At 36.3% G+C, this 11,993-nt stretch overlaps 1 protein-coding gene across 1 annotated transcript in view; it reads right to left on the bottom strand.

Annotated features, from left to right (window-relative positions):
- LOC140247829 (macrophage mannose receptor 1-like) overlaps positions 1 to 11,993 on the bottom strand; it is a 31,174-nt gene that overhangs the window by 10,669 nt on the left and 8,512 nt on the right. Inside the window, exons 7-20 of the mRNA XM_072327879.1 lie at positions 11,302 to 11,484; positions 10,624 to 10,781; positions 10,261 to 10,371; positions 9,084 to 9,199; positions 8,501 to 8,649; positions 5,997 to 6,196; positions 5,565 to 5,692; positions 5,223 to 5,310; positions 4,546 to 4,681; positions 3,389 to 3,427; positions 3,122 to 3,285; positions 1,721 to 1,788; positions 1,188 to 1,288; positions 408 to 550 (exon numbers count right to left, since the gene is read on the bottom strand). Coding sequence (XP_072183980.1) covers positions 408 to 550; positions 1,188 to 1,288; positions 1,721 to 1,788; positions 3,122 to 3,285; positions 3,389 to 3,427; positions 4,546 to 4,681; positions 5,223 to 5,310; positions 5,565 to 5,692; positions 5,997 to 6,196; positions 8,501 to 8,649; positions 9,084 to 9,199; positions 10,261 to 10,371; positions 10,624 to 10,781; positions 11,302 to 11,484 — 1,784 coding nt within the window. The remainder of the gene's footprint in view (positions 1 to 407; positions 551 to 1,187; positions 1,289 to 1,720; positions 1,789 to 3,121; positions 3,286 to 3,388; positions 3,428 to 4,545; positions 4,682 to 5,222; positions 5,311 to 5,564; positions 5,693 to 5,996; positions 6,197 to 8,500; positions 8,650 to 9,083; positions 9,200 to 10,260; positions 10,372 to 10,623; positions 10,782 to 11,301; positions 11,485 to 11,993) is intronic.

Genomic DNA, 11,993 nt, shown 5'->3' with positions numbered 1-11,993 from the left:
TGCCAATAAATACATTAAAAAAGCCAAGCCTGGAATTCCATTTGAAACATGTGAACTTTTTGAGAAGTATTTTTGATACGTAAGATGTTGTGCTTGAACATTATTTCTGATTCATTCCTACTCAAATGACTGACTGTACACTAATGGTGGTTCTGTCAGTTGAATTAAGTTCCATCTTCTTAAAGTACATACTATTAAGATTTGTTCCATGGTAGTTTAGATGAACACTATTCTGAAAAATAATAAAAATCATATTTTTTTAAGAATTAGCTAACTGGTTAAATTTTTAATGTGACTTTGGAAAAATTACTGTCAAAAGGTGTCTGGGACATAAAAGGTCCCATTGTATAGTTATAGGTATGTCCCCAGGGTTTGGTATCATTGTGTATAGATGCACACTATCAAACCTGATTTTTAAATAAAAGCCAGTCTTCAGGACATCCTCCTGGAGGTGAAGTTGCTGCTGGAGAAAGCGTGGCATTCACAAAACTCCCATGCCTCTCGCAGATAAAGCCATGTGAATAACCGCAGCTAACATCATTCCACAAACCTGAAGTTTAAACACAGATAACAAGACATTACACAAAAGACTGAAATTTGTAGAAAAGTGAGCTTGTATTTCTGTGTATTTGTAGCTTTGAAAACTTTCTGCCTAGGAGTGTCAGATAGTGTACTTCAGCTGTATGCTACCTCCTATCATCACCTGCAGGAGGGCTTTAGTCCTGTTGTGACTGTAGGAGTACTACCCATATGATGTGGCAGATGCAACAACTGCCTTACCTCTGAGTAAAACCCACCAACAGCATTGTTATACTCAAGGCTGCAAATGTAAAGTAACGTTTTCTCAGTGAAAGAACAATTGATTTTGATACTTATATGCTCATTAGGCCTTTGGTTACTTATATAATTCCTTTACTCACAATTCTCAAACTATTTTTTTGAAGGAACAATTCTCCCTTTACTTGAATAGAACATACTGCTCACGCAGATGGAAAATTAATGACTGATTTGTCCCTGCATTCTCTAACAAAATCAGTTTCATATATTCCTTTCTTATGGCTAATATTGTCCCTTAATTAACATCAGATATAAGGACCATACTTTCATTTCCAGTTGGCAAGATACATTTAATGAACAAGGGAAGAGCAATAACCAAAGAAATATGTTTCTTAAAAAGTAGAACTCACCATATTTTTTCTCTAAGACCACACAGTGTTCTTGAGCATAGGCAAAGTTGGGTTCCCCTTCTGCCCAGGGTGCATAGTGTAAAGTGCTTCCATCTATCCATCTGAAAAACATGGAAGTAATAAAGTAGATGTTAAACAGACTGTGCTCATTGAACAGTTCAGGAAAACAAACAAACAAACCAAAAAACAAAAAACTATGCTAAAAATATATTTTCTATGTATTTACAGCTGAGTTTGTAATTAGACTTCAGATTAAAAGATAATGAGATTCATTCATAACAAATCAAAAAACAAAAATAACTTCATTTTTAATAAGATACCACCTATGTTTTGGAAACGTGGATATCCTCTGTTAAAACATAATTTAAGCCAGTGATTTTTCCATGTAGTTAAACCAAGAGGAGCATACATTTCAACATAACTCCAAAACTGCTTCTGAGGCCCTTGCAGGAGTATCTCCAGAAGGAAATCTGGCTGTACAAAACTTTTGCTCTGTTTTTTTTTATGGACCATAATGTAGCACATTTACCTACCTAAATTGTTGGTCAGCATTCTGGATTAATCCTATGAAATATGATTGCAATTTGCCATTTTTTAAGATCTAAACACATGGAAGGAAAAAAAAAAAAAAAAGTGTACTTTTGGTTAGCGCTTACTTTACCAGTTAACTGTTAGGAAAAGAAAAGAAAAGAAAAAAGAAAAGGAAAGGAAAGGAAAGGAAAGGAAAGGAAAGGAAAGGAAAGGAAAGGAAAGGAAAGAAAAGAAAAGAAAAGAAAAGAAAAGAAAAGAAAAGAAAAGAAAAGAAAAGAAAAGAAAAGAAAAGAAAAGAAAAGAAAAGAAAAGAAAAGAAAAGAAAAGAAAAGAAAAGAAAAGGAAAGAAAAAGAAGTAATATAAAAAGGGAGTATTTTTGTGCTATTGATGCAAATAGATGAATACACATTGTCTGAATGAACATGCATAGGCACAAGACAGAACACCTGTTGAAATAAATAGCACAAATCACATAGTGTTGCTTTGTTACTTTATTGCTACTGCACTGACTGTGTTACTGGTATAATCAAGGCATTCAAAGTTGGTTTGTGCTCTCAGTTTTGAAAGACACAAAGAAGAGTTGTGAAATGAAAAGAACATAAAATATTTTAGTTCTGTTCAGTAAGTAAATATTTATTTTCCTCTTAAGCTGCTGTGTAGTTTCTTGTACCTCAAGCTGTCTGTTTCCTATTCCTTTCATATCCTTTCCCACACAAAAGCAAACATCCAAAATAGTGTAACACAGACAGTAGTCTGTGTGGCAGCTTTGACATCAATAAACCAAACAGGGCTATGGCAGAGGTCTGAGCCAGCATCCATGCTATTTAATAGTAGTCATGCCCCTGCCATGGACATGTACCCACTAGCATCATCTCAGTTGATGTCAGGGCACTGTTTTTTAAATACTTGACTAGTTTTGAGATGTTATGCAGCAAAATCAATTCATGAAGGTTTTGATAATTCTTCAGTTCTTCAATCCCTGACCTGGACCAGGCTAAACCTTTCTTTAAAAAGTTGTTTAGGGCAGCAGCATGATGTGGTGTGTCAGAGCTACCCTGGCAGTAGCCTCAAATCTTTGTATAACACCATCATCTAGAATGTGACTAAAAAGTAGACTTCTGTTCATTGGTCCTTATATGTCTAGTTATATTTTTTTTTTCACTGAATATTGAAAATATATAATATAATATATTAATTATATATTATTATATATTATATAATAAAATATATAATATATAATATTAAAATATATTATTATATATTATATAATAATAAAAGTATCAGCTACTGCTGATAAGATGTATTAATATTATGCAACAAGCATGTCCTCCTGTACCTCACAAGCATATGCAGCAGAGTATATATGTTGAATATAGTAAAATGTAATCAAATTTCCTCTTACATATTTCCACAAAAAAATTCTTTGATTATTATCTTCAATAATAGCAAGATCTCCATGTTGGTCTTTGCAGAATAGTCTGGCTTTTTCCATAGATGTACTTTCTGTACTGAAAAAATACTGTTTGTCCCCTTTTATAATCCAGCCATCTTCTGTGACTTCATACACTGCAACACAGAAAAGGAGTTTGCATTCTTCACAGACCCTGTGAAGACTGCTGTTGTTACATGACAGCATCCTTTGTGTGTGAGGAGATAAACAGGAGCTTACTGGCAGAAGGGCTGACAGGTTCTGGCTTCAAGAGTGTTCCTGTAATGAAATGAGAAAAAAAAGTAAAATATTTTCCAATTGTTGAACCAATGTAGGTGTTCAATTAGCAGAAATGACCTTAGTGACAATCAAAGTTCCATAATTTTTCTGCAATAAAATGAGTGAAAATACTGTACTTGGATGTTGATGTACTTTGCATGATAATAAGAAATTCTATATGGATGTTGTCAAATCTGAGCAAAAAAATTAGATTCTAAACAAATTTCTTCTTAAAAAAAATGTATTATTGTTCATTTGTTGGTGAAACTTATTTTTTTCCATGACATTACCTTGTGAAAAATCACATTTGACTGAAAAGCTACCAACTATCAAGAAAATTTTAATGAAAAAAAAAAAAAGATATATAACACTGAGAGAAATATTGGAGCAATGTATCTAAACTTGCATGACCAAGCAATAAAATGATGAAACAAATGTCATCTTTATTTTTTTCTACAGCAGTTCAGCATAATATTTGTATTCCTGTATCTGTAATTGCATTAAATGAAGTGTGCAACGTATAAGCTTTGGTAAAAACAAAAGAATTTGCCACCTTTTAAAAATAATTTACTCCATGTTTTGTTAAAAGATACGAAAGATAAAAAGTTATGTAAGTTCTGCAAGCACAAAGTATTAGGACTGCTTCTGTACCCTTCATTATGACAATGCGAGTTAGTTGGAATCAGATTATTTTGAAAACTTAACAAGCACAGAAATAATCTGCAATAGAGAGGTATCACTTTAAACATTGCTCAGAAGCTTAAAGAGAGACACCGCAGTAACTGTTCTGAAATGTGCAACTCGATAGAAAGCCATAATAGATTCTTAGCTTATTTCTCTGTAGTTGCGATAATTACATTTTGGAAAACGAACAAACAAAAATTATCATGCAATATAAAATCTTAAAAATAAGGCAAAACAAGGTTGAGAATTCTCAGCTGAAGCATTGTATTCTGAATGAATTGATATGTTTTGGCCTATCATTCCATGCACAGAATCTCCGTGAAATCAAACAGATTTTCTTTGAGCATGTAACTTCCATCACTCTATTCTAAAATATGAGATTCTGCAACAGAAATGTTTTTTCTAGGGGGAGCTTAAAGTAAAAATTAGCCTACCTTTCTTTATTTCACAAATCCAGTCCTGGCTGTATTCACAGTGCTGGCTAATCCAGGAAACGAAATACACTGTGCTGATTGCTCCACAATTTTCTAATGGCGTATCATAAAAAGGCATTGTTTCCATATAACTCACCTATGGTAGAAACATGGCTTTGATTTTTATTCATATCTAACAGGGAAAATAGCTGAACTCTGGAAGAAAAGAGAGACAGCTACAAAGTTTTGAACCTCTCCTTATTTTTGTGTGGTTGCACGGCCCATGTGGGCTATTAAAGCAATATAGCATTTTGTAAGGAAAAAAACAAAGGCTTTCATCTCACACAGCATTTGGAGACTCCGGCAGTCACACTGAACCATTTTGCTTTGGTCTGGAATTGAATGAGGTTATAAATCAGTAGCAGGGAGAGGAATGTGGCAATATATCACCACTACCAAAGAAAATTAGGAAAGATTCTCATCTACTTAACCACCTAGATATGTATCTCTTTTACTGGAACTTCATGTTATCACTGCATTGATGGTTTAATCTCGTGGTTTATAACTTTTTTCTTTTCTAAACCACTATGAAGAATACTGATTTAGGGTTACCCAATGGTAAGGCAATAATTCCTGGTAATTCTTAATACAACTTTCATCCAAGCCAGTCATGGAAACTGGGAATGTTGACTTCTCACCGGGGATCTGTCACTCCAGGACAGCCCACCATCAGGATCCAAATTCTGCAAACCTATCCAGAAAAGTTGAGATGATGGCGATTTCTTTCTAGAATGTGAAAAGATATATTATGAAGAAAAGGGCACATTAGCTGTGTTATATTACTTAGGTTACATGGAACAATCACTCTCACACTTACTGAAGGATTTGAGGACTACTCAGTGCTTTGAAACCAATAATATAAATGTATGTAACAGCTGCAAGGACAGGCTAGGAAGTACTTGGTCTGTAATAGTGAGGTTGGTATAAGTGCTTCAAAGGATTCAAAGACTAAGTGGTTATTAGGTGTTTATTTTACTTACGTTATTAAGTTTTCTATCTCTCTTTGCTCTTCTTCACTATTAATAGCAGCCAGATCTCCTCCTATTTCTCTGCAGAAATCTCTGGCCTCATACCATGTTTTCTTATGTTTATTTTCTCTCACAAAGGCCTGTAAATAAATTTTAAAGTAATTCACTATGTTTGCAACATATAAAGAAGTTCACTGACTGCCTTGTACTGTCAAAACAGGAAAACATTCCATTATGATTATCATGTATAACATAAAGAATATGCTACTTGGATAACCCTAAATGTCACTGGTACAGTGATAATTGCAGTGATTTCCTTGGGCAGACAATGTAAAAGCTCACTACATTCATACAGTGAGGTGTCATTCTCTGAAGCTTAGACATGTTATCAGTTAAGAACACTTTTGTCTCATGAGAAGGATTACAAGAAAAGATAACACTTACTCTGAAGCAAGAATTAGTGCTATTACTTGTATTCCAACCCAAAGGACATTTGAAATCAGAATTTTTTCCAGGAGCAAATGGATGAGTTATTTTTTCAGCTGTTTTTTTGCAGAGAAATTTTGCCTTTAGTTCACAGTTCTGAACATCCCATAGTCCAGCTGCGCTTCCAGTCCTTAGGGCAACACAACCTACTTCTTTCCCTTTGTGAAAAATAAAAGGAAATTAAAATGTGTTTTCAAGTAGTTCCCCCGCCATTTTTACAGCTCGTGCGATTCATTTACAAAGGACTGTTTGAAATATTGTCTGGAGCATCTGCTCAGTGGAGAAGCTTTCTCTAAAAAGGAAAACAGAGAGCAATGCTTTTCCCCTTTGAAAAGCGTTATAGCTTAACAGCATTAACTTCCCCATGCCTCGCTAGTCTTTTCCTATGCCACTCACAGCAAACATTTGGCAGCCTGTCACACAGGAGGAATGAGGAGCACCAAGGAACATGAATCCTTCTGAAATGCCGTCTCCAACTCCTCATTCTCTGCTTTCAGGACAGTGGTCTATGGCTCTGTCAAAAGCAGGCAATCTTAACTTTCAAGCTCTTAGCCTAACCAAAATTCTAGGTTCCCTGCCTGTGGAGTCCCCAATTGTTCATATTCTGAGAACCCATCCCATTGTGGTGGTGGTGTTTTGGTTTGGTCCAAATCCCATCCTAAGTCTTGAAGGATATGCCTAAACTGTGAATTGAAAAATAATGCAGAGATTTCTGTGCAAGAATTGAGTGAATTGCCTTCTGTAGCAAAAGCAGCACAGCTGTGCCGGAACAGAGCTGAAAGGAGCAAATGATTCTGAGCTTAGCAGTTCATTTATACCGTCTTCCACTTTATCTAAGTGTGATGCTGCACTGCATTCTCAATGCAACAGTAGGTAGGAAAGAGGGCATCAACTCTGTGATGGCCAGGTAGGAGGGAAGAAAGCTGGATTGCTACATGTTGGCTTCTGTGGAGAAATCTGGGTAGGGCTGCAGAAACGCAGAGGGAGTTGTTCCATCATAGATAGACTGGTCACTTGCAGCAGGGAGTTCAGGGGGGTGGGAGGCAGAGAAATGGGCAGGTAGACCTGAGAGAGTCAGCAGCTGCTTGAGTCTGCCATGTCAACAGGGGAATAGATTTATTACTGATTTGTTTAGGTATTATAAAAACAGTGAGCCTTTTATGGAGCTGAAAGGATATAACTAGCTGCAATTGAGAAAGTCCTTACAGTGCTGAGTTCAGAGCCAGAGAGAAGCAAGCTGCTTGCCAGTGCATGGCGAGAAAGAGGATGTTTGACTGCCAAACTGTCCTGCCTATTCTGCATTTTGTTTTTAAAACTGGTTCTTACAATGTACATTAAATAGAGCTAGCTGCAATGATTAAAAGGAAACAATAAGGAAGCCAACCCTGTGGTGCTGGAAGTGCTTACGCAGAGGTACTGGCAGAGCACCACTGAGCTCCAGCTGCGTCCAGGCCCTGCCATAGCAGACTAAACTCCTGTCACCAAGAAACAGCCCTGGGGAGCCTAGAAATAATCCCATAGCTGGAAATGACACCAGCTGGAGCATATTTCTGATGATACTACTGTAATTTATGACTGTCTGTTGAATCAACTACTGAAATGTTTTCATTTGCTGGACTATGTCAGACAGATGTCTGGAATACCAGGAAGAAAGCCCTGTGATAATCTCCTCTGACGAAAACCTTAAAGCACGGCTACTTACAGTTAGTTTCACTACCCTGAAGGCCAGAGATAGCTAAGTGCAGCATAACAGACAGGAAATATTGCAGGGTTATAGTAAGGGTTGATCTATGATGAACAGATATCGTCAAGACCAGACTATGATCTGGGGTCTCAGTGAATGTCTGAACTGCCTACATCTCTTTGCTGAATCACAGAATCACAGAATCACAGAATTATGCAGGTTGGGAAAGACCTCAAAGATCATCAAGTCCAACCTCAGCCTAACCATAGTATTCTAACTCTAACAACCCTTTGTTAAATCATATCTCTGAGCACCACATCCAAACAGTTCTCAAACACATCCAGAGATGGTGACTCAACCACCTCCCTGGGGAGCCTGCTGAAGAGCCAATGTGAAGAGAAAAGGTGTACACATACTATAAGTCTCTTTTGCTTTATGTCTCTCACTCTTTGAGATGAAACATGCCTGAAGGAGGCCACTGTGCTGACAGTGCCTGAATGATCATAGGTGCTGAGAGAAGGAAGCACAGCAAGGTACTGGTGTATGGGGTAAGGGAGAAGAAAAACTAGAAGATCCATTCCATAACTTGCAAAAACATACAACATGACATCTTGGGAACAGGGATGCAAAAGTATAACTGAATGCCTAACCATGACAGTGTTTCCTATGAAGCATTTGAAAGCATAAGAGTTGCTGTACATATCTCTTCCTTAGCATGGGACTTTTAAGGTCCAGCTTTAAAACACAAACTACTGAGACCGCTCACGCGAAGGAGTACCAGGCATTGCTGAGTTCCAGTTTGTGTAGAAAACGCCTTCACCACTTGCCCACTTGAAGATCTCTTGCTCTTCTGTGTTGGAGAGACCAATCCAGAAGCACTTCTCAGAGCTCAGACCGACGAAGCTGGTAAGGTAGGCTTGCTCATACCTGAAATGAGATGACTTAGATGGAGATTAAACCTAGTTTTCCCTTAGCAGTTTCTTAGCATCCTAAACTGCACAAGACTGGAAAGAATAAAGTCTCCTTTAGGTTTAATCTGTAAAGGAAATATCTCAGTGGACTGAATATCAGAGATACTAGCTCCAAAAACATTGGAGGCTGAGCTACACTGAAAAACTGTTCTTTGTGGAACAGAAGCAACTGTGGTCTTTTCTTCCAGAGTACTGGAAAAAATGAAATCATAACATATATTTCATTAGAAAAGACATACCATATTTATTGAGTACTTTGCTCCAAGATAGGCATTCTTCTCTTCTGGTTTCACTTTTTATTTTACTTTTTTTTCTCCAAAAGGTTCTCAGCTATTTTATAAAATGCTATGATTATTCCATTAAAAGTATAGTTCTTAGAATCTTTCATACCTGTCTTCTATAGTTGCTAAATAGCCACCAATTCTTTCACAGCTTTTCATTGCTTCTGAAAATGTTAGGGGTACACGTCCAACTAAATAGCAGTAAGAACCATGTCTTGTCCATCCCTGTAAAGAAGAATGTGTAATAACACACTTGCAGAAAATGAGTACACTTTTGAGCTTGAATTTCACTGTAGACTCTTAAATCTATATTTTTTAATATAAAATAATGCAACAGTGTTTCATTTGAAACTCAATAGGCTGTTCATAATTAAGCTTAGTGAGCATGCAGAGAGATTTAATACATATAAATCCCTCTCTTTGTCAACTAATAAATCATTATTTTTAACTCATGGGGAAGTCAGAGGCAGAGAATAAGTATTCAGAAGCAGATGAATAAAATATTCCTTCCTGAGAATTAAAGAGAATAGTCCTCTGTAGTGAGACACTGACTCAAAATTCCTTTCATTTCTTGGCTAAAAGAACAGTAAAACTAAACTAATTAATTGATTTAACTCAATGGTTCACCTAAAAAAGTCTGACTGAAGAGGCAGTAGAAAAACTGCTGGAGGATAAAATATTCAAAATTACAGTTGAACTCTGATTTCCTCTTTTTTACTAGCTCTAGTTATGCTTGCTGCACCTGAGAAAGGTTTAAAAAATATATATCTGTGCCCAGTATTTGGCATCTGCCTTGTTCCAGCAACGAACATCAGCTCTTTCCTGTACAGAATGATGGGAAATGTTACTAAATATTGAGCAGTAGTAAACTGGGAAAATAAAAGAGTAGAAAAGCAGTTGGATTAAAAACATGTTCTAAAATTAAGATTAGTTCATAAAAGTAAATTGACTGTGTTGATTTGGCTTCATTAATGTGATTTGCATCATGTCCAGAAATGTTTCCCAGTCTCTGTTATGTCTTTGATAACAGATAGTAGAACAGTATAAGTATGCACAGAGCCACAATAGTGACTTTACTTCTTCACAGGCAGTTTTGGCAGAAAACGGGGCTGATTCATTAACAATAAAAAAATCAAAATAACTTTGTTAAAAATAAGGCAATGTAGTGAAAATTATAACCCTTGATTTACAATCACACTTGTTAAGGGAAAAAAGGAATTACAGTGTGGAGCATGTGAAGAGAATGGAGTTTTGTTAGGCAGATTTTGCTTCTGTTTTAGTCTTACCTTTGTACAGGCAGCATCAGTCTTCACTGTTCCTGAAACTCCCTGTAGCGGCTCTCTTCTGCAGATGTAACCTAACTTCCTATCACAGGTACTGTCTGCCCAATATCCATCCTACAAACAGTTTGAGATGAAGTGAAACACAGCCAGGCAGAATCAATTTTCTTTGCAAATGTTATTCATTATTTTTTTTACAGTATTGCTTCAATGGGAAAATAAGAACCTGTGTTATTTGAATGAATTTCAAGTTCTTGCTTAAATGTGAGGTTATGTTAAATGTTACCATCAGGCTGTTAAGTTTTGCTTAGCATCTAATGTCCACCCACAAGAAATAAAAATCAAGCTGTATAGGTGTGATGATTTTACCTCTCCTGCCATGACAACACAGTCTTCTTGCCCATTGACTGCATGGGATGGTTCTCTGGGCAACCATTTGGTATATGTCACAGGAGTCTCATCACTCCACTCAAAATACATCTGAGTGCTGAAGTCATTCATGCCAATCCAGAGCTCATCCGTGGCTTCTAAAAACAGAAATCCACCTGTATGATCGTGACACTCTTATAGGAGAGAGATTTTATGGAGATGAGCTGAAATATGAGTTCAGTGAGTTCATCTAGATTAAAAAACAGTGGAATTTATTTTAAGACCTAATGCACATTTTTCTTCCAAGAAGCTAAAAAGTGAAATACCAGCAGGAAATGAGATTCCTTGGATTATAATGGGCTTTTAATGATAAAGCTATCTGTAGCTACACTATGTCTGAGGCAGATAATCAGCCCAAATACTGCAGAAACTAGAGCTGTTATTTCTTTCAAGTGTTTTCATGCTGTGAAAAACAAATGCAAATCAAAATGAAAACCATGAAAAGTGCTAAAGATTCCTCCTGTTTCTGTGGGTTTGTTATTGTAGATTGGGTTTTTTTCTTAGCTCTGTATCCGCGAGTTTCTCTGTAACCGTTCATTTAAAACAAATAAGAAACTTTGTAACATTTATGATATAGTTTTCCATTTCTCCCAAATATCATCCCATAGGAATACTCACTGTAACCAAGCTGAGACAGTATGAAGTCATGCTCTTCAGGGTTGTGGATACTGGCCAGATTGCCATTGCTCTCATTGCAGGACATTAAGGCATCTTTCCATGCCTTGGGCTCTCTATGAATCATGTAACAGTGACCTGCATAGGGCAACCATCCTTCTGGGCACTTAACAGGTTCTGCATCCTCTCCAAAGAAAAATACATTTCACAATTTTAAATTATGCAAATGATGTAAAATAGACACAGTGACATTTTAAATCAACTAATTAATTAGGATGAAAACATGTTGATTATAAATAAACACTAATTCTATTCATTTCTTCAATGTATAAAGCATTTTAGACAGCACACTGTGCTTTAAAAGAAAATATCCCCTACTTAAATAAGACAGTAATGAAGACAGTGATAACTGGATTTCATTTGTGTGAAATGTTCACTTGTATAGGCAGGGAAACATTTTGAAATAGCACACAATGTTTTCACACAATACATCCCATCCAAAGATGTTTTACACATTTCTTAAAGGTATTCCTACTACTGCAGCATGATAATTTCATGTGCACATATTTTTCTGTAATAAGACTCATTAAATTAAACAGCAGAGGAGACAAATGTAGGGGGAAAAGTGTAGTAGAAAAGTGGTCTATAAGAAGTTGATCTTGCTCGCCATTTTTGTAGGTCATGTGCAATCCCAC

Source organism: Excalfactoria chinensis, chromosome 2, assembly GCF_039878825.1.
Source record: "Excalfactoria chinensis isolate bCotChi1 chromosome 2, bCotChi1.hap2, whole genome shotgun sequence".
Taxonomy (NCBI): domain Eukaryota; kingdom Metazoa; phylum Chordata; class Aves; order Galliformes; family Phasianidae; genus Excalfactoria; species Excalfactoria chinensis.
This window is presented reverse-complemented; position numbering and strand designations above follow the sequence as displayed.